At 38.5% G+C, this 26,219-nt stretch overlaps 1 protein-coding gene across 3 annotated transcripts in view; it reads left to right on the forward strand.

Moving 5' to 3' along the window:
* Positions 1-13,951, forward strand: part of CCDC138 (coiled-coil domain containing 138) — a 38,973-nt gene extending 25,022 nt beyond the window's left edge. For all 3 annotated transcript variants that reach the window (XM_075739270.1, XM_075739253.1, XM_075739261.1), the window contains 2 exons: positions 11,916-12,054; positions 13,151-13,951. In XM_075739270.1, coding sequence (XP_075595385.1) covers positions 11,916-12,054; positions 13,151-13,322 — 311 coding nt within the window. In that variant the 3' untranslated portion in view covers positions 13,323-13,951. The remainder of the gene's footprint in view (positions 1-11,915; positions 12,055-13,150) is intronic.
* Positions 13,952-26,219: the final 12,268 nt, after the last annotated feature.

Here is a 26,219-nt window from a genome sequence, read left to right on the forward strand (position 1 = left end):
CTTTTTCTTTCCCCTTTTCCTTGTCCCCTTTCCCCTTCCATTTTTTTTTTCCATCTTCTAGTACTTCTGTGGATTCTGTTCACTACTTTTACTGTTACTACATTTGAGGAAAGAAACTTTGCAACTGAGTGAGTTTTTACCTAGCTATTTGCTTTCTAGCAAATACTTGCTTCATTTAACCTACACTAGAAACTTGATAAGTAGCTGAAATTAAGGTGCAAGTAATTGTTCAGGTAAACAATATAATTTTAAATAATTTCTGGTTTATTTCATATCGTTTGCATTCTTTTCCTTCAGGTGAGCTTAGTGGCCTAAGTTGAAGTCTAGTTGATTTAGTCTGCTATTTTCAGTGGAAGTAATAGGTTGCTTCTAAATTCCATGGTTGGGAAAGTTAACAGCTTGTTATGAACCTGACAGTAGAAAATCAACTCAACACAGATATTTTACTCCTTTTACTACATTATGCTAATATTTTTGTCTAAAAATGTTCATAATTATGCATAAATCAGTACATTTCAACCTGTTCAGTCTTCTATTTTAAATGTACTTTCCAATAGCTGATATGAACACAGCACCGAAGCAGTGTTTTAGCTGTATTTTCACTGCAGCTATCTCATCAGTGCTGATTTTGTTTCATGGTCAGACGGGAAGAGTGCCAGTTCAGGTTTATCCTTTTCAATCTCTTATTTGACTCTTCATACCCATTACCAGGATTTCAATCCACGTTTGTTTTCTGGAGGATGCCCATCTTTCCTTTGCTGCGAAGACTGGCTGATAAAAGCTGAATCAAGGGAGCAAGTCCTGCAGTCTTTTTTTTAATGTTGGTGGTGTTTTGCTTGAATCTGGGGCTTCAGATGAGTGCCATTACATTCAACTTGATCCTTCTTTTGGTCTTTGAAACTAATAAGTGGTCTAGAAAGACATCTTTCTTGCTTCCCATTGAGTAAAAGGGGAAGAGATATATTCCTGCTGATTTGACAGGGAAGAAAGATTTCAGTACCAAAGCTTTTGAAGGTTTACTTACTTTGGTTAAGGAAAGTAGGCTACCAAGCCATGATGCGTGGCTTTCAGTCCCATCTTTAAGCTATGAACCTGTCTGAAGATAGAAGTAGGAACAAAACCTTCTCTGATAGTATTGTCATAGAAAGCAGATTTAGTGTCTTGAATGTGCTTGGTGATAGATTTCCGCAAATGCACTGCTCTGACTGCCTTTGAAATTTTGGGAACAAAATGTATTAACTGCTAAATACTGATATGTTTCAGTTTAATCAAATGTCTTATAATGTATTTATTGCTTAACAAATTTCTTACCATTTCCCATTTAAATTACTATTAAAATTAATGTTTAGTAATTGAAGTAATAGTTACTTTTAATCATTGTTATAATATGCTATGCTATACCATACTATGGTGGCTTCCATGGCATCTTCATACCCCAAAATTGTCTCCATATAACTACTAATTTCTTTTCTCAGGCGATCTTGTTTCTAGGACAGTAGTTGCAACACACTGTTCAAGACAATTCCTGGATGCCAGACATGAAACATTTTCTGGAAATAATCTAGTAAAAAGTAGCATGACCTCAGCAAGAAAATTTGTTCTGTGGGTGTTAGAGAACATCACATCATTGGTATTAAATCATCCTGTAGTTGAGTACTTGTCATATACAGTCTTGTTGAATACTGTCGTTCCTGTCTTCTCACTTCTTGTGCAGCTTACTGTATTTTTTTACCGGTGAATCAGTTAAAAGGGTTCCAAAGGATGTAGTGAGTTTATAGTCACCTATCAAAAATACCATTGTTGAACTGTAGTCTGATTCATGCTTGATTTGAGATCTGCTATTAGCAGAGAGCTGCCTGTCTCAGTTTCACCCTTTCCATTTTTACACAAAGACAGCATATGTCAATTTCCTCCTGAAGTGACAGCTGACTTCAGTCATGTGGGTTAGTAGGTTCCCCTTTCCCAATCTTACATTCATTCAAGGTTATCAAAACTTACTTGCTCGTTAGAAAGCATTGGCCTTTGCTTTAAATACAGCTTACGTTTACTTTGTCTTCAAGCTTACTTCTGATATACAGAGAGGATGTTTTGCATTAGCATGTGCTTGTTCACAGGTTGAGATGAGTGCATATTGAAAAAAATCTCTAAATGACTCTCATGCTTACTTTTAAGTTAAGACACATTCTGGTAGGGCTTCAGTATGATTTCTTAACCATATTAACATCACGATTTTTAGTAACTGCAAAAACGAGCTGTATTTATGCGTTCTCTGAACCTTCTAATTTTTTTGGTAAGAAAATAATATGGTCATGGATAACCAAGTCTGTGTCCAGATTTACTCGTCTTATAAGGACCTAAAGCCAGTGGTGATAAAAATATTCAGTTTACAAGTAAATAATCACAATTTCTTACAGTCTTTTTATGCGGACTGCCTATATGCCCACTCCCTCTCTTTCCTCAAGTTGGAATGCTTCCATAACTAATGCTACGTGTTCCACAAGTCACACTGTTCTACAGGTACTTCTAAAAAGTTGATAGTCAGAATCTGTCAAGGATTCCTTTATTTTTTTCTTGAGTCTTAGCATTTTGAGACTTTAAAGACTACAAACAGTGAAAGTATGGAGTAAAAAAATGCCTGTATGCTTAAACAGATTAAAATTTAGCTGTATTTTTCAGCATATTATCTTTACTGGTAACTGTTTGCAGGATTGAAACTTCTCAAATGAGCTTATTCTGCACTACTGAAAGGGTAAAAGTGTCAAGTCTGTGAATACCATACTATGGCAGGATTCTCCCTCACCTGTGTGAAAGGCAGATGTGAAATTATCCTGAGGAACTGTGTTTGAAGCTATAGAAACAGGAATGATTCAAAGCTTACATGGGATAAACATTGAAATACAAACCATTTAAAAGGAAATCCTTCCTCTGTTATCCTGTCTTACCTTTGTAATTTTTTTATTCATTCTTCTGAAAACAGTGAATTATTATGTTGGATTAATAGATGTTTTAGTTTAATGTATTAACCACAGAGAAATACCTGTTAATTGCAGCCTATGATAATGCTAGGACCAACCTGTATACTTGCTGAAAGCAGGCGAGTACATCAAAAGTTTGCACACATTTTTGAGAATTAATTGCAAGCTTAGTTTGAATACTTTGGTTTTGATGAAATACATGTTTACAGGTTTTAAAAATGAATGCAATAAATGGAATAATGTCATTTGATTTCTACTGAAGTAATAGTAGCCTTCTCTCTAATGAGAAAATATGTTCTTGTCATTCTTTTCTTCTTGTTCTAGTAACAGTTGAGTAATGCTTAGCCGTTCTGAATTTTGGACCCATATCTCATCCACTCCAAAGTAAGAAATAAAAGGGACCATTAAATATAAACTTATGTAGAGTGAAGTAGCCACTTTGTAAGTAAAGTTTCACTGTTCATTCAGGATAATACTGTACTTAGTAAGCAGCATACCATTTTGAAGGTAGGTGAGAATGGTAACTTTTAAAAAGTATTTGATGTAAAAAGGAGCTGTTTGTATCAGTATTTGGATATATACATCCCTTTTCAAGTCAATTTAATTTATGAAATCTTTAGAACAGTAAAATTTATTCAAGTAGGATCTTGTTTGCTCTTACTTACTAAACTTCTATTTTTTTTTACAAACAGTTTACAGTTTTATAGCTTTCCATAAAATGGTTCAATTTAAAACAATTGAAGTATGATTTAATTAGAAAAAATATGTTTATTACATTTTTTGGGGTATTTGACTAGTAGAACTACTGCACTTACTAGCCAACGTTTCTCTGTAACGTTCAAGATGAGTTTAGAGCAGTATCATAATTCAAATAATTTCATAAAGAAAGGCTTTTTTTGGAAGTAGATAGTACAATTTGTGCAGTTTGAGTAACATCTATGCATTGTCAGAGTTCAGTCTGTATTTACCTGCTTACTTGCAATCTGACGTTACAGAATTACAGGTCATGGCAGGTTAGGTTTGTTTATGTAAACGCTTCCTTGATTGAGTTTGTCATTGTGTTTGAAATACTGTGCTTAGTTCTGAGCTGGTTATTACAGGAGTGGAGATTTGGGAGCAGGGAAAACAAGACAGGCAAGCTCTGACGAAGTGTTGGAGCAAAGCTCCTTTAGGTGTCCTCTGTAAGAGAGAGTTGTGATTCCTTCAGTGATTCGGGTTGCTCAGAAAAAGCCCAATGATCTAAGTAACCCATGATAGTGCACAGATTCAATTTATAATGCTATCTAGGTTATTTGTAAACTGTTTTTTCCCTCTCTCTCTCAGGCTTTCTAAGAATCAGTCTTTAATGGTTACACCATGTTGGTTGTGCATAGATATACTGAGTTCAAGTAGCACACCAAAGGTTTTCATCCTCTGATGTTTCATAGAATCATAGAATGGTTTGGGTTGGAAGGGACCTCAAAGATCATCTGGTTCCAACCCCCCTGCCATGGGCAGGGACACCCTCCACTAGACCACGTTGCCCAAAGCCCCATCCAACCTGGCCTTGAACACTTCCAGGGATGGGGCTGCTACAGCTTCTCTGGGCAACCTGTTCCAGTGCCTCACCACTCTCACCAGTGAAGGATTTTTTCCTTATATTTAATCTAAATCTACCCTCTTTTAGTTTAAACCCGTTACCCCTTGTCCTGTCACTACACTCCCTGATAAAAGGTCCCTCTCCAGCTTTCCTGTAGGCCCCTTCAGGTACTGGTAAGCCGCAATTAGATCTCCCCAGAGCCTTCTCTTCTCCAGGCTGAACAACCCCAACTCTCTCAGCCTGTCCTCATAGGAGAGGTGCTCCAGCCCTCTGATCAGCTTTGTGGCCCTCCTCTGGACTCTCTCCAACAGCTCCATGTCTCTCCTGTACTGGGCCCCCCAGAGCTGGACGCAGTACTCCAGGTGGGGTCTCACAAGAGCAGAGGGGCAGGATCACCTCCCTCGACCTGCTGGTCACACCTCTTTTGATGCAGCCCAGGACACAGTTGGCTTTCTGGGCTGCAAGCACACATTGTTGGCTCATGTTGAGCTTTTCATCAATCAGCACTCCCAACTCATCCTCCTCGGGGCTGCTCTCAATCCATTCTCCACCCAGCCTATAGGTATGCTTGTTTCTAAGGAGTGGTTTTCCAGGAAAAATGTTTGTTGTTTCTTAGTGTATTGTCTTTATGCTTCTGCTATTCTAGCAAGTAAGATTCTGTTTTTCATGTATTTTATACTTTTTGCCTTCTAAATGGGCAGTTCTACCATGGAATTTCATTAGACTGCTCCTGTTTTCATGTCACAGTCGTTAATACATACACTAAATAAGCACAATTGCAAAAATCAGTATTTAAAACTAAAGTTCACTTCTCAAGGCAAAATGTTTTGCTTTTCTTTTAGCCAATTCATTTACACTATCCACCTGCCATTCCTTCTGCTAATCCCCATCTTCTCCAGTATAATATCACATGTGTTTCTTTATCAAGTGATATTGAAGTCCAGCTGAGTTATAACTGCTATTTGTTTACCAAACAAAAGTATCTGACTACTCTGATACAACATACCTACAGTTCCTGTACACATACTTATAGATAAACCCATAGCATGCTTTATTTCATTTTTTGTCGTCTTTAGTTCCTGAAAATATATTTAGAGTCTTACTGAAGGGCACATGTTCAGATTGCCTTTTTCTTGTCCAAATCCGACATAATATATAGTGCGTTGGCTGTTCTCTCTTCACAAAGTGCCACTTCCTGAATTGTTAGCAACAATTGTTTAAGTCTTCTTGTCATAACATTGAGGTAACATTTCTTTCAGAATCCTGAAGTGTGTTCTGGTGTCCCTGACTAAAGGGCTCTCTTGTAATTACAAGTTTGGAGGACTTTTTTTTGTCCCTTTTATCAAGACAGAGTTCTCTCCTGAAACCCAGCATATTAGCCAAAGTGTGCACCCAAAAGACTAAAATACCATTATCTTCTATCCCATCTTTCTTGTGCTAACCACAGATGACCTCACTACCTCTTTTTTTGTTTTATTTTTACTTTAACGGCTGGGAGAACTTTTGGGTTTTTTCTTAACGAGGTCTGACTTAACTTGACTTTTCGTACTATCATTTTTATTATAAGGATAGTTTCTGACCTCCAAGGCATAGCTTTCTTTTCTGATCTTTTTTGTTTTCCTTGTTGGCTTCTTTTCATTCCAAGCATCTCTTTTGACCTAAGTATTCCTTACTAAGTATTTTAACCGTTTCTATTACAATTTTTTTTGTGGGTGCAACCTCCAGTTGCCATTTGAGAATGACATTGGTGTCCCATACGTCCTGTCTCACGTCTGTATGAATGTCTTGTGCATCCTAGGAAACTGAAGAGCAATTCAAATCATACTGAGGACAACACATATTGCATGACCAGCTGAAACTGCCACTTGGGCTCTCTTAACTCAGGGTCACACATGTAGGCATCTAGACTTGAGGGGCCTTATGCTGACTGGAATCTCGCCCTATCTCCACTATGCTTTTAACCACTGGCACTTAACAGCCCTGGCTTTTGATAACAGGAGAAAAAGTTAAGTTCAGCAAATGGTTCAAATCTTACAGGTGACTGTATTACAGACAGCTGGTTATTAGCAACGTGTAAGTGATAGTACTGTTTCCTTTTAAGTGTTTCTGCTGTGATGCATAGTTAACTTTTGTGTTAGTTAAATTTTCCACACTAGTAGACAGTGCTGCATCACTCATTTGTATTGCTGTCATGTGTTCTCCATTCTCCTGGCAGATCCTCATGCATTTAGAAATGAGGCAAAACTGTAATCGTTAATTTGTTAAAACATGAACTTAAAGTTGACATTCCTGACAGTTTTCATTTTCTGAGGTGGCATAGCTTTAGGTATAAAACAGAATCTTCCGGATAACTGTAGCTGGTGAGATTTTATGCTGTGACTGATTACTTTGAGGGTAAATTTCAGATGAATTCTGTCAACAGTGATAAATTGCTCATTGTTCATTGCAGTCTACCAATCAAGTTAAGCTAATGCAACTACAACATGCTGCAATTTTTTAAGGATACCAGTGGAGGCTTTTGCAGATTATTTTAAATTGTGCTAAAGTTCTATCAGGATGGATTCAAATTTATTTTTTCTAAAATAGGTAATAAAACCAAAATCTATGCAGATCTAAACCACCAAAATATTTAAAAATGTGAAGCGTTTATTTTTCTAGTTCATCAGCTAGACATGCACTTAAATTATATGCTTGTTTTGTACATTTTCTGATTACTTAGAATATGTTCTGCAAAAGCTTATCTGAAGTGTACAGAAAGACCATTTAAACTTGTGCCTTGATCAGTTTGCTTTCACATAATTGAACTTTGCGAACTTTTAGAAATTATTTCCACTTTGGCTTTTCTGTTTTATAGTAAAAATCCTTCTGTCTTAAAAGTAATGCATAACTTTTACATTGGTTTGTAAACTTCACAGTCAAAACATTCTTACAGCATGTATATGTGTGTGTATGTATATATCTATATTATTTTTTTAAAATGAAATATTTTTAAGAAACCAATAAGAGCAAGGCAGCAAAGACATGTCCAGGTCAGCTGAATATGGTATTTATTTACCTCTGCAGAAAAGGAATGTAAAGCATTTTATGGCTATTTAAGGATATTTATAGGAATAAATTATGGGACCGCCCTCTTCATCCCAGCAGTCTTGTTACCTTCAGATCTCTCATGAATCAGAGTTCAGCTGAGTCAGAAGTCATGTTAAATGAGATGTTTCTAAAGCCATTTGTTGTTTTAACAGGCAATAGTAAGAAGAAAAACCTTTATTCTCAATTTACTTCTTGAATGTCAGTGTTCTCACACATTGATTTACACTTTCTCTTCTTACCTTTATGATAAACAGCTTTGGTAAGTAAGAGATACTGGTTCAAGTTTTTATTGTTAAAACAGACTTCATCAGTGGTGCAGTGCAGATTGATAGGACCATTTCTCTTGGGAATAGGCAGTCATTTGTAAGAACTCTAGCAAATTGTAGAATTTCTGTAAAGTTGTAGTTCTATAGAATTTCTATAAAGTTATGATAACATAATTTGTAGTCCTAGATTTTTCTTGCTTTAGAGAACGTTATCTCTTGTTGCTCTATGTATAGAAATTTTTACTTCAAACACTTAAGTGATAGAAATGCTTTGATATGAAGTACTCTTAAGATGGTAGGATTGTGTTCATTGGGCTTTGCTTATTTGCTGTTTCTGTTTGTAGTTTTCTTTCCTCTTCTCATGGATTTTAACAAGTTAGACTCACTAGGACATGATGCCATCATACTAGAAGTGAATTCCTGGTTAATTATATTTCCAGGTTTAAGACACTGCTATATGTACTTAATGACTTCAGAGTTCCGTCATAGAGAGCAGTGGCTCAATAAAGAGCGCTGAATCTTGAGTGTACGTCAGTCTTGTATCACTAAATTTAGCACATACTGTGAACCCATCTAAGGATTTTCTGTTTGCTGTCATTGACTGATAGCCCTGAGTTTCTGATGTCACAATTTCTGAAAAATAATACCTTCTGCAGTGAAAGTAGAGAAATATTAAATGATATATTAAAAGTGGTATGCCCTGAGTAACTTTATCCTGGGAACTGTGTTTGTACGTGCCAATGTACATGACTGCTGAATGCAGTCAATAGTGACTTCTCTTGTTGGATTCCTGACAGATTTGTTCAGTTTTCTTACCTATTGACTTGTACATTAGAATAATCTCCCATTCCCAAGTTAAATTTCCCTTAGAGAATATATTCTTCTCATCTTTTTCTTTTTTGTGAAATCATCATTCTACTGGTCCCTTGTGATTTTTGATAAAGAGGCATTTTCAGGTCAATTCAAACATATCTGGAAATGGTTTCTTTATATCTATCTGTTTTATATAAATATGTATTTATGCACATGTATATAATGTATCTCTTCAGCACCAAGCTTATTTTTCATCTTAAGGAGGCTGTACCCTTTTCTTTGTTCCTTTTAGGAATTCTCCTATAAGCACCAATCTTTAATTCATTTGCTTTTAATGTATTGTGGTATCTGCAGGTTTATAGAAACACAGTCATAGTTCACTATTCCAGTATCCATTATGTTTTTCTTGTTTTAGAAGCTGTCAATGATACTTAATACATCACATCAGTCATAGCATTCTGTTCTTAATTGAAGACATAAGCTAAAATAAAATGAGAAATAGTATCTTTACTGACAGAGAATAAAAATATATCTGTACTTATTTTTTCAGTATTTTTTTACTGATTACTGCTTACATTTCTATTTTACTTTCATTCTGAGTTTATATTTATTACTGTTACAATTTTGAGACAGCAAATCATAACTGGAAATAGTACTAAAAGTGAGAGGAGAGCATGCATAAAACCATAGGTGGATTGAACATGGTGGAAAGAATGCAAGAAACATGGAAGTAGAAGTAAACAGAAAAATAAATTAATTTATAACCATTTTTGCCTTGATAATGTATGTATCTTCAAGTAATTTCTGGTTTGTGTTGCTTTGGGTAAAGAATAGAGGACACTTCAACTGTGCAAGCCACAAAACATCTGCCTGCCTTTTCCAAACTTCATAGTTTATCAGTTGTCATCTTGCTTTTTATTGCTGCAAGGTTGACCCCTTGCTACCAAAGTATATTATCCTGCATCTGTATAGTTTCCGTCCACACACATTCCATTACATACTTTGTGGATTCTGCTTGTTGAATCCAGCCTTTTAAGTCAATTCTGCTGAAAACACCTGCACTGAAAAGAGAGTAAAGATTACATGTAGCCATAGCTTCTCTGATCTGGGCTAAAGGTATTTGCTGTTTCTCGGTCTCTTCATCTGATGGTGTAAACCAGCAAAGGCCTGTTGACTTCACTTTATAGTATAATGTGTGATAAGACGTACTTAGTTAGCATCATGAGGGTGGCACTGGGTCATTTGTTGGTGTAGCCAAATGACATGCCATTGTTGTCATTGTTCAACCCAACTGGCAGCTAAACCAACCATACAGCTGTTCGCTCACTGCCCCTCACCCAAGGGGGAGGGGAGAGAATCAAAAAGGGAAAAAAAAAACCCCACAAAAGTAAAACTCGTGGGTTGAGATAAAGACAGTTAAATAGCACAGAAGAGGAAGATAATAATAATGATAAAAGAATATACAAAACAAGTGTTGCACAGCACAACTTCTCACTACTTGAAACCAATGCTCAGCTAGTTCCCGAGCCACAATCCTGCATCCCGACTAGTTTCCCCAGTTATAAACGGAGCATGAGATCATATGGTATGGAATATCCCTTTGGCCAGTTGGGGTCACCTGTCCCAGCTGTGTCCCCTCCCAACTCCTTGTGCACCCCCAGCCCACTCGCTGCTGGGGTGGTGTGAGAAGCAGAAGAGCCCTTGACTCTCTGTGAGCACTGCTCAGCAGGAACCAAAACATCCCTGTGTTATTAATACTGGGTTCAGCACAAATCCAAACCATAGCCTCATACTAGCTACTATGAAGACAACTCAATCCCAGCCAAAGCCAGCACATTCTCCACCCTTTATTCCATACCATTCACGTCCCACTCAGGTCTCACGCTACTCAATGCAACCTCATTTAAAAACCACAGAATCACAGAAGGGTAGGGGTTGGAAGGGACCTCTGGGGATCATCAAGTCCAACTCCCTTGCTAGAGCAGGTTCACACAGAGCAGGTTGCACAGGATCGCACCCAGGTGGGTTTTGAGTATCTCCAGAGAAGGAGACTCCACAACCTCTCTGGGCAGCCTGTTCCAGTCTCTGTCATCCTCAGAGTAAAGAAGCTTTTCCTCATATTGAGATGGAATTTCCTGTGTTCCAGTTTGTACACTGTGTTCCAGTTTTGTACAATACACAGATAGCTTTCCCTCAATCTGTGGACCACCCCGTGAAATTTCTTTAAAATGTCCACTGAGTTCCTTTACTGTGTCCGTGACTTTGGGCTCCGTCTGTTGTAACAGTCGTAGGGCAGGGGAGATGGTGTGTGCTGTTGGATTGTCGCATGTTGCATCTGGTGCTCGTAGCTGGTGTATCTGGTGCGGTCCGTGCCCGTGGGCTGCAGGTTGAAGATGTCAATCTCAAGGAAGTTGCTGGGTGCCAGTTACTGAAGCAAAAAAATAAAGGTTTTGAAAGATCTTCTTCCTAACAGTAAAGGAATTACTGGGTCTTTGCCAAATGTTCAGTTTAAATGCCCAGCTCTGAGAAAATGAGTTGGTTAGGCTCTCAGGCTGATTTTAATTGCCTAGTTGATTTTTTTTTTTTAAGCCCTATTCCAAACAGGTTTCTGTAGCATTTCTTCTGATCTTGTATCAATAAGCCTTCTGAAATAAAACCTTGAATTAACTCCAAGGCTACGTGTTGTAAGTAATAAGTTGTATGTCCTTGAACAAGGAAAGGGAAAATTTTAACCAAAAGATACATCCAGTCCTCTTTGAACTGATAAAAGCATCTTGACATCCTATTTATAAATTACAGTGTTCAGCATATGTGCAAAGAATTTTTTAATGTCTGTGTTTATTGGTTTATGCTGTAATTTTCATATTGCAGTTTCTTAAGTATAACACATTAATATTTTTAACATTATGTAAACATTAAAATATTTCTGTTTCCTGTTTTCCTTTGTTCTCAAGGGAATAGGCCTTCTTTTAATACAAGGGTCGGTAATGTCAGATCTCTTAGGAACTTGCATTTTTTCAGTTTCTAGTTTTACCTGAGTTTTGCATCACATGCCCAGCATAAACTGAATTATTTCATTGTTCTAATATTTGTGCAACATGAGGCGTTTAAAGCCCTCTGAAGGTATTTATAGTTGTCTTACTTTTCCTTGCATAGAGCTCTGCGATACAGTTTTTAAATTATTTTCTTTTACAGGTTCCTTGCAGCCTTTCCTGGAAGCCTGCAGTAACGAATCCTTCTTCCGGACTTGCTCCGTATTGCTTCGAAGTTCTAAGCTAGATGTTCAGATTTTGGAAAAGCTCTGTGTTATACTGCAAAAACTCTCCAGAATAAAGTAATCCTTTACTACCATTATTATTATTAGATCAGCAAACTTGGGGACCTTTATCTTTCTCCTTTTTCAAAACTACATCTCTGTTTTGCTGTTTATTTGCTCTACCATAGATAATGCTGGACTTTTTCTCTGTTAGCGGTTAAATTTAAACTGTTTGTGTCACAGGTGTGTAAGGCAAGGCTCTCAATTTGCTTATAAATCGAGTTCAATTTACAGAGTACAAGCTAAAAAAAACCCCAAAACCACACTAGGCTAAAGAGGAAATATTCCTTATGCGTGCAGATGACAAGAATGCTTAGAAAAGAACCCTTCTTTTCTTTCCCCTTGACCTTCAGTTTTACTCATGTACTTGGTAGTAGTCGTCTTTGAAACTTTAGCCTCATCTGTGACTTGCATTCAATTTTCATCAGTTTTCATTTCCTTCAAAACCAAAATTTCAAGTCTTGAGCCATTTAAGCCCTTTTGGGAATGTTAATCTTTATAAAATATGTTCCCATTGCTTACTGGTTATTAGTTTATTGTAACAAAGATCATCATATCAGTAGTAATGTGCTGCTGAGCTCCATTGGTGCATTACTTCATGGGATTGTTTCATTTATAAAGGTAGGTATCTAAAGTGAGCTTTTTACATTAAAGTTGTTGACAAAACAGGTTTTCATTTGACTTTGCAACAAAATTGAACTCTATAAAAAAAAAATCCTGTAAAATGATCTAATATAAATTATAAATTACATTGGCAATATGCTAAAAGTAAAATTTGCTCAGAAATCTTAATTATTTAAAAAATTCTATTGTTTCTGGAATCTTATTTTGCATTAGTGAAACCCTGTTACAGCATTTCCTTAAGCTTTCATCATAGTACATGTAAATACTACTTACTCAAGTGAAATGATAGGTTTTGGTGACTTTTGCCAAGATTTTTCTCACCATGCATTGATAACCTTCTGCTTGGAGGTAGGTATATGCAACCTAGAAGAATTATGTGAAACTCCCAATATAATGCATCATTTTCTTGCTAAAAAAAAAAAAAGAATCTTCAGTGTTTAGATGAAACAGCTCGATTTTCAATTGACGTTTTATGTAAAATCTTTTGCAGAAGCAATAAGAAGATGTTTGAATTGTTTACTCTTCACCAAACAATCCAAGAACTGCATAGGACTACAAATCCAGATCATGCTTTCCTCTGTATAAACCTCAATTCAATTCTGTTGAATTTGGGATTGTCAAGGAGTAACTCTCTTATCTCCAGTCTAAACACAAGTCACTAGCACTATCTTTCAATCTAATTATTCTGTATAATTTATACCAACTGCCTATGTTACTTGAAGTTTGGATACTTTTTTTACTGTTTTCTGTAAATAAGCAGAACTTCCGTAGTGTATAAGTTGCTCTGTATCATGTGGAATTTCATTGATATTTCCCTCATTCATAAAAAGGAAAATGAAAAATTGCATAATATGCTAAATGGCATTCTTCAAAACATTATAAAGAAGTGAAATAATGGTGCTATTCGGAATGACTCATGCAATCTAAGGAATTGGAGCCCTTGAGTAAGCAGATAAGAAATAACAACCTTTCCTTACAGGTATGAATCTTAGTTACCTTTGACTCTTCTTTTATAAATTCATTTATTTATTTTATGGTTCATAAGTAACAGGCAGGTATCTTATCAAATTATCTTTTGAGAGAATTACAGTTTTAGTTATTAAAAGCAGATTTTGATTTAACATAGATGTGTTGAATGAGAAATTTTGTTGTTTTGATTTCAGAATGTGTGTTTGATCTTTTGCTGGATTTATGTAACATTTAGTATTTTCTCCTGCTTTATATGAATTTCTAGTGTAAATTTGGGTTGTAATATCTGTGGAAATGTAAATAAAAGCATTTCTTAAAATGCCTGGCAATAGTAATCCCTAATCTAAAATTATTATATGTTGTTATTGTTTCTGCTACATTTTATATTAATTTGCAATACAATCCTATTTGATCTCTTAATACCCGTGTTTCTTTTCTGAGTGTGGTGAATTTATTTTTTGTCTGCCGTAGTTTAGTGTTCAGAAGTTCTTACACGTAGGAAGTAGGATACTTTTTAAAAATTCTACTTAGTCTTCTATTTCTGATTTGTACTGTAACTACTGAAACTCTTTAATTGTAAAATTGAAACTGCAGTTTAAAGATCTGCTCTATGTTAATCTTTGACTAAGACTGGCAGTCAGTATAAAACTTGAGACGTTTACTTCTCATTTTCATACTTTTTTTTCTTGACTTTCCTTTGTATTTTTTACCAGAAGACTCTGAACTGAGTCTTTGAAGTTGAATTCTAACTGCAGATATTTTTCTAGCAATTTGACTTACATTTCTGACAAGCTTTCCTATGAAAGGAGTAAGCACCAGATTTGGCACCAAGTATATCCAGAAGAGAGAGCAAGCAGTGTGTACTCTTTGGGCAGGAAACCAATTCTAGGTAATTTTAAAATAACACTAATCAAAGCTAAAAGCTTTTGCTCATAATGGATTATGTTTTGGAATAAGTATTTCTTCATCAGTAATTTTGGTTTTCTGTCAGATTTACCAGCAGTGCAACAGGTTGCATATACCTTTGTCTGGAGACAAAATCCTTTTATTTAGGAAGTGTGTCCCCAGTTGTCATGGTTTAACCCCAGCCAGAAGCTCAGCACCATGCAGCTGCTCACTCACTTCCCCTGCCCAGAGGGAGGGGGGAGAGAATCGAAAGGATAAAAGTGAGAAAACTCCTGGGTTGAGATAGAGCCAGTTTAACAGGTAAAGCAAAAGCTGCCGCCCACAAGCAAAGCAAGACAAGGAATTCATTCCCCACTTCCCATGGGCAGGCAGGGGTTCAGCCATCCCCAGGAAAGCAGGGCTCCATCATGCATAACGGTGACTTGGGAAGGCAAACGCCATCACTCGAAATGTTTTCCCCCTTCCTTCTTCCCCCAGCTTTGTATGCTGAGCATGACATCATATGATATGGAATATCCCTTTGGTCAGTTGGGGTCACCTGCCCCGGCTGTGTCCCCTCCCAACTCCTTGTGCACCCCCAGCCCACTCGCTGGTGGGGTGGTGTGAGGAGCAGCAAAGGCCTTGGCTCTGTGTGAGCACTGCTCAGCAGGAACCAAAACATCCCTGTGTTATCAACACTGTTTCCACTACAGATCCAAACCATGGCACCATACCAGCTACTGTGAAGAAAATTAACTCTATCCCAGCCAAAACCAGCACACCAGTCCTTGTGCTGCTCCATCTGCTTGGTCATTAAAAATACTAGAAAATTAGTAGCCAAAAAAAGCTATAGAAATTATTTAGGTTTCCAATATCCACAGGAATGTGGATTGTGCTCTTGGTTTTCAGCCTGCATCACTGTTGTTTTGTTAATCTACTAATCTTCCTTGAGATGCCAATTTAACAGAGTGTGTTCATCTAATAATGGCAAAGGTAACGTGGTAAAGAGGTGCCTAGGGTATGGTGCAGCTTTTACTATTGGTCCTTTGTGGTTTATATATAGTAGTATTTACAGTCTGAAAGGATGAATCACTGTTAATTTCAAGTTTTTATGATCTTGAATGGGTTTTTTAATCTGTTAAATATTAATGTAATTAAATTGATTGATGAACTAAGGATGAGACTAATGATTTTGATCGTAAGTTTTAACTGAGCTCTGAAGAAAAATACAAATTCTTGATTTCACATTCATATGACAGTAAACATAAAATATCAGAAATGCATAAATGAATTATTGTATTGGATTTGTGTGGCAAGGTTTTGGTAGCGGGGGGCTACAGGGGTGGCTTCTGTGAGAAGATGCCAGAAGCTTCCCCTGTGTCTGACAGAGCCAATGCCAGCCGGCTCCAAGATGGACCCACCGCTGGCCAAGGCCAAGCCCATCAGCACCTCTGTGGTAACATATTTAAGAAGGGAAAAAAACCAGGGGGGTTTTGCAACCGGAGAGAGGAGTGAGAAGATGTAAGAAACCCTGGAGACACCCAGGTCAGTGCAGAAGGAGGGGCAGGAGGTGCTCCAGGCGCCGGAGCAGAGATCCCCCTGCAGCCCATGGTGAAGACCATGGTGAGGCAGGCTGTCCCCCTGCAGCCCATGGAGGAAGGATGAGGGGCTGTAGAGATTCCACCTGCAGCCTGTGGAGGACCTCACACCGGAGATGGTGGAGGCACCTGAAGGAGGCTGTGACCCGTGGGAAGCCCAGGCTGGAGCAAGCTCCTGGCAGGACCTGTGGACCTGTGGAGAGAGGAGCCCACGCCAGAGCAGGTTTGCTGACGGGACTTGTGACCCTGTGGGGGACCCACGCTGGAGCAGTCTGGTCCTGAAGGTCTGCACCCCATGAAAGGAACCCACGCTGGAGCAGTTCGTGAAGGACTGTAGCCCGTGGGAGAGACTCACGTTGGAGAAGTTTGTGAAGGACTGTCTCCCGTGAGAGGGACTCCATGCTGGAGCGGGGGAACGATGAGAGGAGTCCTCCCCCTGAGGATGAAGAAGCGGCAGAAACACCGTGTGATGAACTGACCGTAACCCCCATTCCCCGTCCCCCTGTGCTGCTGGGGGGAAAGAGGGAGAGAAACCAGGAGTGAAGTTGAGCCCAGGAAGATGGGAGGGGTGGGGGGAGGTTTTTTAAGATTTGATTTTATTTCTCATTCCTCTACTCTGTTTTGCCTAGTAATAAATTAGATGAATTCCCTCTCTAAGTTCAGTCTGTTTTGCTCGTGACAATAATTAGTGAGTGATCTCTCCCTGTCCTTATCTCGACTCACAAGCTTTTTGTTACACTTTTTCTCCCCTGCCTAGTGAACGAGGGGAGGGACAGAGTGGCTCTGGTGGGCACCTGGCCCCCAGCCAGGGTCAACCCACCACAATTATGCAAATGAATATAAAGTGTCTTGCAAAGAATAGATATTTCTATAAATACAGTAGCTATAGTAAAGTTCCAAAATGTGGTTTTTGACTCAGGGTAATAATTCTTGGATAAAAAATGAAAGTCATAAATACACTCTAGTAGAGTCATATGGAGGTTAGACTTGCGATGGTAGAAGTGAATTTTTTTGAAGCCAGTTGTTGATAGACAACTTATAGTAGTGCCTTAGTACTTTGTCATAAAACCTTTCAGTGAAGATCTTTAAAGAATATAAACCATGCCATGGTTTTTCCCAAATTTATGTCTAATCAATCCTGTTAATGTAGAAATCTGTATGAAGCCTCCTAATATCTAGAAAGGTAAAACAATGATGAATTTGGAATTTACTTGCCATCAGATTTTCAGTTTGCGTTACATTGCATCTTTAAATGTACATAGGTTTATGGGATATGCGGACTCTAAATACAAGTGAAAAGATTGTCTTACAACAATATGATTTCAGGATCAGAGACTTCAAGGAAAGTAAAATGTCAGTCTACCAAAAAATGGAACTAAAATGATCAGATATAATAAACTGAAATGGAGATTTTTTGATCTATTCTGTTTCAATTTGTAATCGATTATAGTAACTAAGCTAACTAATAATGGTGTCTATGTTAGAAGCATAGATAACCTAGCTTGCCTTTGTCAGTAACAGGCAGAAGTAGGTACCAGGATAAATATTGTACCAAAATCACAGTTATTTCTATATTTCTGCTTCTAAATATTTGGTATATCGAATTTATTTTGCACACACCTGCTTGTTGCACTGTCTTGAACATCAATCTTTTGATTACCCACACCAGTCCATGTTGTGGCCTTGCTCAAACGTCCCCATCCTGTTACCGTTCGCCTGAGTGACCGTGGCAGTCTCTGTGGGGAAGGGGAACAGAAGAACTCATTTGCATTCCCTGCCATCGTTGTGGATTTGGGTTCGTTTTGGTTTGGGAAGGATAGATTTCTGTCAAGTTGGCCACACTTTGGGCATCTCTTTATATAGTCTTGCCTTCGCAGATGGAATCTAGAATTTCCTGGGTTTTTTTCTGCTTTTGTAGCATTTGGGTACTATAATATGAGTATGAATTTCTACTACTTTATCCTTCTCTCAGAAGACTGTCTGTAACAAGAGACATTTGAAAAAGTTAACTGCAACTCCAGCTATTTCCTGTGGTTCCCAGTTCCCTAAGGAAACACGGTTTATGTGATCACTGTCTATCTGCATTCCTGAAAAGGGATACGCTATTTTGAGTATGCAAACCACCTCTGGTCAGATTTGGCAGCAGGCAAGAGAATATTAATTTTCAACCAATTTTTGGGAGAGAATTTGAGGAGAAGAGAGAGACCTTATGAATACTTGCACTTAAAAGAAAGATAAGGACTTTCACACTTTCTGGGAGCAGCCAGCTGATCAGTCAGAACACATAGCTTCAAACATGCTACAATCCACCATGTCTTTCTTGCATGTGGGTCTCCAGAAGCAATCAACCACCATCACTGGGTGGTCACAACCTGTCGCTTTAAAGGAAGATAAAGAATTGACCCACAATTTTAGGTTGCTGGGTTTTGGAACAGCTGTGAGAGTCCTCACTGGGAAAGTCAACAAGTACATTGCATCTGCTCATGTCACAACAGTTTTCATCTCAGAAAAGGCTACTAAACTTGAAGAGAAATATTTTTTTTTTTTTTTTTACAAACCCATCTATTGTAGAATTGTAATTGCCCTTGCTGTTTATCAAAGGCTTCCTATCAATAAATGGGCAAGACAGTGATTCAGATCTGATCTACAAAGTCTAGATTTGGCAAATCTGTAAGAAAGATCATTCCCTGGACAGCGGACAGTTGTACTTGCAGAAGCCTGGCAGATCAAAATCAGCCTGCACAGTTGTGCTCTGTTTCTTCGTATTTGTGACTTTCACCAGCTGTCTCTTAAAGTGGGATTTCAGAGTTATCTTCCAGTTCTCCTGAGCATGACTGACTCACATCTTTTCTAATGTTAGGTAACAGAATTTAATATATTATGGGGAAAAAAATTCTTGTAGCAGATAAATTAACCTGGAAGGTGAAAGTATGCTGAAGGCAACATATTTCTGAAGAACTTTTATTCACGATCAGCATCAATGTCTAAAATACATGATTTAACTTACCAGACCAGATTTAAAGGGAGCTTTAAGTAGAGCTCGTAATTCAGAACTCTGACACTGGATCCTTTAATTATATACTGAATTTTTCACCTAAAACTTATATGGCTTCAGGGATTGATGGTCTGATAGAAAGCATTTTTCTTCAGGATTACACATTTAAATATAGTCCAGAAAGTCCGAAAATTTGATCTATGAAACAATGTGATAATCTTCCACTTTCCAAATGGTTAGAGGAACTGCAGTGGCAAAGCAGTGACCCCTTGTGCTCCTTTTAATGATATAATGCTCACATGTTTTTAAAATTCACAGAAATTAGTGTAATAGTGCTGTGCGGTGTTGTGATCCTACCTTTGACATCGCCCTGAGAAACACTATGATGGGCAAAGGCATCTTTATGTGTTATACTGACTCTTGTAGTGCACTGTGTCAAAACCACTACTATCCATCACCAAAAACAGATGTCTTTTGGGGATGATGAAAGCCTTTAATGCCGTCCTCTGGCTGTGGTTGGGAACGTTCCTGTTTATCAGACTTGGGTTTTTCACATAATTTTGAAAGCCTGTCTTGTATATTTATGACTACCTGATCACTACCAGAAGAGATAATTTTGAACAAAACCACTTACTGTTTATTTGCTTGTAGCTACTTTTTTGAGTGAATGGTCCTGAGTCAAAGTTTAACAAGACCTAACTCACAAGACATTCTGATCTCTAAAGTCACACTGAATTACCTGAGAAAAAGAGATCTGAGAAGCCATATATATTTTTTATTTTCCAAAAAACAATTCTCTCTGTGCCATTTACTGAAGGATATTTAGACTGGTCCCAAGAATATTTCCCTGAATATACCACATCTCTCTGATCACTGCAACTTGATGGTCAGTAACTGCTTTGGTAGACGTACACAAGCTAGGGCTGCAAATTCAGTGGCCAGGATACTGCTAGCAACGGTAGTGATGAAAGCTTAGCATAGGATAACATTCATATTAATAAGTTTACTTTAAGGTCATCTTCAGCTCCATAAAATAGCATCCTCAGTGCAGCTAGTTATGGAGAAAAGAAATAAAAATAATCTATGCAGATTATGGGGGGGGGGGGGAGGTATCTTGTGGTAGAGTGTCAAACAGGAGCATAATATTCCACCCACACATCAGCTTTTTGGAAAAGTAGTACACCTTTGAAGAAGGTCGGAGATAACTAGTGTTGCTAGACCAGTTTTGTCCTTTGGAAGAAATAAATAGTATTCTAGATTCAAGAGCTATTTATATAAGAAATGCAAATAAACAGATTTTCTCTTTTCCACAGTCCTTCCCACAATGTAGTAGTTTGATGTCCTCCTGGTTTGTCCTCATCCACATTGAAGTGTGACCATGGCTTTTTTCTCACAGCAGCCTTGCACACCAAGGCCAAATTCCAGAATCAGATGACTGACTCTGCTTCCTTCCTGTTTCAGTTGTCTTTCTACTATCAGTCTTCAGTATTCCTTCCTCCTGATTTTTTCATTTACTTCTATGTAGTGGATTAAATTTGAAAATCATTGCATATTCCTGAATTGTGTTGAGATACTATTACAAGCTTATTTTTAAAGCAGCCTCAACTATAAAAAAAAGGAATTCTTTTTTCTTTTTTTTTAAAGGTGATGGACAAATGAGATGCCTGTGTGTGACCTATATAACAGCTAATCGCTGACATCTTCTGCAGCAGAGCATGGAAAGGCTTTTTATCATTCTTCTCTAAGTATTCAGACGGTTTAGTTTCACAGAACACTGGCAAAAAGGAATCAACATTTTTCTGTCCTTGAAGAGTGGTTGATAGTGATAAATTAATGCCTGAGGTAACAGGTGGTATGCATTATAAATCATATCACAATAAATAATCAAAAGAGCTTATTTGGATGTGGGGGAAACAGAATATATACGCAATATTATATGTCTAGAATGAGATATATACCAAGACAGTGCGTTCTTACCCTGTTGATATTAATATATTTACTGGAATACGCATTAGGAAGCCTATCCAATACATAATAAGGGCATGAGCTCTCTTCGCTTTTCATTATCACAGAGGAGCATAGAGGTTGCCTGCAGAAGAATGACTTCTGCATACAGGAGTCATTGTTTTACCTCTGGGTCATGATTTTCACCTGCAACAGCAAGGATTTTTTTCTATTAAATACACCCTCCTTATAACAAAGCAGGACTTCTAAACTGTATGAGGCTTTGAGTTCGACGGGGAGATAATGAACCGGCATACCTTTTCAGCTCATCCTCTAACCCGTACTGCTGGGCATTTACATACGTTACCTTTTTGTTCATAGTGTATTAATGATCCCAATTATAGAATATGGAGGCAGTCAGCTGTTGTTGCTCTATGCTGCAAAGCAGATAGATACCCATTCTTTTCAGCCCACCTTACCTCTGTTGTTTCTTTTTATTAATGTCATCAGAGCAGGACCATCAGATATCAAACACTATGTAGAGGGCAGTTCCTAACTGCAAGCTAAGATCAGAAGAGCTTGCAAACTCCGGCAAGTTTCTCCAAGGAAAAACTGGGATGATACTGATCCGGCTAGGAAGCTGGGATTAGGTGGGAAAGGTCTTGCAAAGCAGTAAGTGTTGATCTTGCCTGGAAGGAACTTTCCACAAAGTCACCCAAAAGGTTAGTGATGGTGTGGGGAATAGAAGGTTTATCTGTAGACACGCAGTTAAGTGCTCTCCCTCTAGTAGGGCCTGCTGAAATAAAACAAAAGAAAAAAGCCTTAACGTCATTTTTAGACTGTCCATGTCATGGGCTGCAGAAGTCCTTGCAGCAAAACCTGGAGCTGACCAGAGCTTTGTATGAAGCTCTTCAGTCTTTTATTTTAAGTAAGCATTTCCAAGGACTTAAAGGGTCTTTTCAACTTGGAAGCTGGGTTTTATCAGAGTAAAAAGAAGAACAATTAGCTTTTAAGAAGAAAAAAAAAAGCACATCAAAAAGGAAATAAAAGGTCTTGACAATAACTGTCTCCCTGACCCGCTCATTTCCTTAGGAAGTGGGTCTTAATTTTTATTCCAGCTCTAAGAACTTTCTGTTTGCAGCAAATTCTGTGCATCTCCTCCAACTCCCAGACACATTTATCTTGCTGCAGCCCCTCTTGCTGCTGCTGGCACGCTCCTTTGCTCTGAAGGAAGGCACAATTTTTTCCTCTGCCCAGAGGAAAAGCCTGAGACAGTTTGTGGCAATTAGGGCAAGGTAAAACAGTAGCCTTTCCACTCTGTTGAGAAAAGGCAATCTTTTAACGGAATATAATGTTGTGCTGTAACTCTGATTTTTTTTTTCTTTATCTTCTTTGTCACTAGGACACACTTAGACTGCGTGGCATTTTCTGTAATGAATGAGACAACAAACTTTCAGGGATGATCAAAGTGGATCTGTAGCTGTGTAAAGACATTTTATGGGTTAGTCTAGTTAAAATCACTGTACCCGAGCACATACACTAACATAAGTAACCATTTTTTTCCCCTGTTCAGTCTGGTATTTCAGCATTATGCTAAAAAGCTCAGACCAAGATGATAGCGTTTCCTAAAGAAGTGCAGTCAGGACCTGGAAAAAAAAAAATCTTTTCTAAAAGCAAAAATACAAATGGGCTTCTCCACACCAAAAGCAGGATCAATATTTTACTCTTAAGAAGTCAGTCTGTAGTTGATCAACGGCTTGCTGGAAAGGAGAAGAGCCGCTTCTAAGCAAGGGTGGTCATGTTTTCTTCAGAGTTTGGAGGGAGTTTGGTTTAAGACTGTGTAGTAAAAAAATGTGCTTCACTGCAACAGGTTAAAATCTTTAATGGCTTTACATGAAAATCTGGAAACTTCCGTTTAACTTCTTGTTGCAAATTCCTTATCATATTTAGGATAGCAGAGTCAATCATAGCTTTACTCTAACCTTACAGGAGACAAATTTGCTGTAAATAGCAAGAACATCATTACACAATGCCAGAGAAACTGACCTTAACTACACCTTGAGCAACCATCTGATCCAATAATTCCCCAAAACAGAACTAACCATAGAATCACAGAATTGTTTGGGTTGGAAGGGACCTCAAGGACCATCTAGTTCCAACCCCCCTGCCATGGGCAGGGACACCCTCCACTAGACCAGGTTGCCCAAAGCCCCATCCAGCCTGGCCTTGAACACTTCCAGGGATGGGGCATCCACAGCTTCTCTGGGCAACCTGTGCCAGTGCCTCAGCACCCTCACAGTGAAGAATTTCTTCCTAACATCTAATCTAAATCGACCCTCCTTCAGTTTAAATCCATTACCCCTTGCCCTTGTCCTGTCACTACATGCCCTTATAAACAGTCCTTCTCCAGTTTTCCTGTAGATCCTCTTAGGTACTGGAAGGCTGCTATAAGGTCTCCCCGGAGCCTTTTCTTCTCCAGGCTGAACAGTCCCAACTCTCTCTGCCTGTCCTCATAGGAGAGGTGCTCCAGCCCTCTGATCAGCTTTGTGGCCCTCCTCTGGACTCACTCCAGCAACTCCATGTCTTTCTTGTACTGGGGACCGCAGCGTTGGACACAGTACTCCAGGTGGGGTCTCACCAGAGTGGAATAGAGGGGCAGAATCACCTCCCTCAACCTGCTGGTCATGCTTCTTTTGATGCAGCCCAGGACACGGTTGGCTTTCTGGGCTGCAAGCACACATTGCCACCTCATGTTGAACCCCCTATCAACCAACATCCCCAAGTCCTTCTCCTTGGGGCTGCTTTCAATCCATTCCCTGCCCAGCCTGTAGTTGTGCTTGGGATTGCGCTGACCCACATGCAGGACCTTGCACTTGGCCTTGTTGAGGTTCATGCGGTTCGCACAGGCCCACCTCTCCAGCCTGTCAAGGTCCCTCTGGATGGCATCCCTTCCCTCCAGTGTGTCGACCGCACTACACAGCTGGGTGTCATCGGCAAACTTGCTGAGGGTGCACTTGATCCCACTGCCCATGTCATCGACAAAGATGTTAAACAGTGTCAGTCCCAGTACCGATCCCTGAGGGACGCCACTCATCACTGGTTTCCACTAATACATCAAGCTGTTGACTGCAACTCTTTGAGTGCGGCCATCCAGCCAATTCCTTATCCACCGAGTGGTCCATCCATCGAATCTGTGTCTCTCCAATGTAGACAAGGATGTTGTGTGGGACAGTGTCAAAGGTTTACATTAACATCATGCATCATCATTAACATCATTAACTTTATTACTACTTTGCATTAACATAATTTATAATAGTTTTGCATTAATTTTCATTCTATACTTGCTGGCTGCAGGTATTTCAGAGATGTTACTGAGCTGAAATACAGTCACACACCTGAAATACATTAGTTACTTAGTAAGGCTCAACTCATCTAATATTTGACATCTGTAGAATAAATGTTTACATCAAAGCTTGTCACTCCAGGTTCTCTTTATAGTCCAGAGACACTATAGCGTATAGTTCTGAGGATGCAATCCATTCCGATTATTTTAGATGTCTGCTTTAGCACAAGATTAATCTCACTGCAGGCACCTGTATTTGCACAGGTACATCCCGGTATGCTGGAAGCACTGCACTTGAATGAAAAATAATTGGGGAAAAAAAAAAAAAAGGAAAATTGAAACATAGATGACATCCCACAGAATCTTTCATGTGGTTTGAGGGGTTTTCTTGTTTTGTTTCATTATTTTGCACAGTGAAAGGACGTGGGTATTTTACTCGGATCTGGGTTTGTGCTTTGTCAAGTTAAACCTAAGAAGCCAAAGTTTCTTCTTTGGGTGGTTGTCCATAAGCACATTAAAGCAGAGAATGCTTAAGCCTTTCAGACAGCGATGTGTTTCGATGCAGCAATGCCTGCTGGCGTGTGCTTCACACTATGTTAACTCCTGTACATATAGTGCAGGGAGTAAAAAGACTGTACGGTGAAACTCAGACCATCGTTTCCTCCCAACCATCTGGCAAGCTCAAGGCTTTTGTTGCAGTTTCTGGAGCTTTTCTCTCCTTTAATTGTTAATGGAACAAGAACACATTCATCATGCTGTAGCAAAAAAAAAAAAGAATCTGAATAAACAAAATCCCAAACAGTTTTTTAAGTAGGACAGTGTTTCTTCCATTTAGAAAATGTTTGATACATCTGAAATACTTTGAAAGTCTTAGCTTGGTCACCAGGGTCTGGGGGACATGCAATGTGGTGCCCTGCTCTGTGTAGAAGCTGGCAGTTCTGCTGGCGGTCTCACCAGTGCAGCCTAAGATTGGATGAATGTAATTATCCTGCCATGCAGTGACAGCTTCCGGATAAGGTCTCTGGCAATGTGGTGTAGTACTGCTAATTTAGGAATGCAAAAGGAAAACACATTAATGAGAGCACCTTGCTACTGTGAGACTACTCACCAGTCTCACAGTCTCTACCAGCTCTCAGTACATATATAATAGTTTACAGTTTCTCCAAGTATTTGCTAGGAGTTTGGCATTATCGCAGTACCTTTAAGGTGAAATACTGAACCCAAACTATATTGACAAAGGAAGAATGGTTTCTGCTTCGAGAGTTTCCAAAATGTGATGCAGAGAAGCAGTATCCTATGGGAATGTAAAGATTCCTTCATGTATGTTACCTAGACACTCCCATACCACAGGAATGTGACTAGTAGCCCCTGGCTAACTCTTCTAATTAAAGATTTATAAGACAATATATGATTTAATCAAAGAAATAGCTAATACAACTGTGTTTGACTTCTTTTATTAGCATATTTTATGTTCATATTTTACAATATAATAAGTTATATATATACAGCATTAAACAAAATTATTAGAAAGTAAGCTTTGGCAAGATCTACAGGAAATTTTTTCATTCCTGTACATCTTTTGTGTAACAATAAAAATACTGCATACTAAATAAAATAATGTTAAATAGTCTGTGTTCACATTGGCACCATTGATTTCAAGACCCTAACTTTTCAAGGCCCAATAAACATAAAAAAGAGAATTCCTGTATCTTCTTTTAAACAAACAAATGCTGTGTGCTATTAAATGAAGCACGAAATATAGGAGGCAGTCCACTGAATAACACTGTAGTTACACACTGGCACAAGAAAAATAGAATCTTCCCAG

Source organism: Balearica regulorum, chromosome 1 (genome assembly GCF_011004875.1).
Source record: "Balearica regulorum gibbericeps isolate bBalReg1 chromosome 1, bBalReg1.pri, whole genome shotgun sequence".
In the NCBI taxonomy this organism is placed as follows: Eukaryota; Metazoa; Chordata; class Aves; order Gruiformes; family Gruidae; genus Balearica; species Balearica regulorum.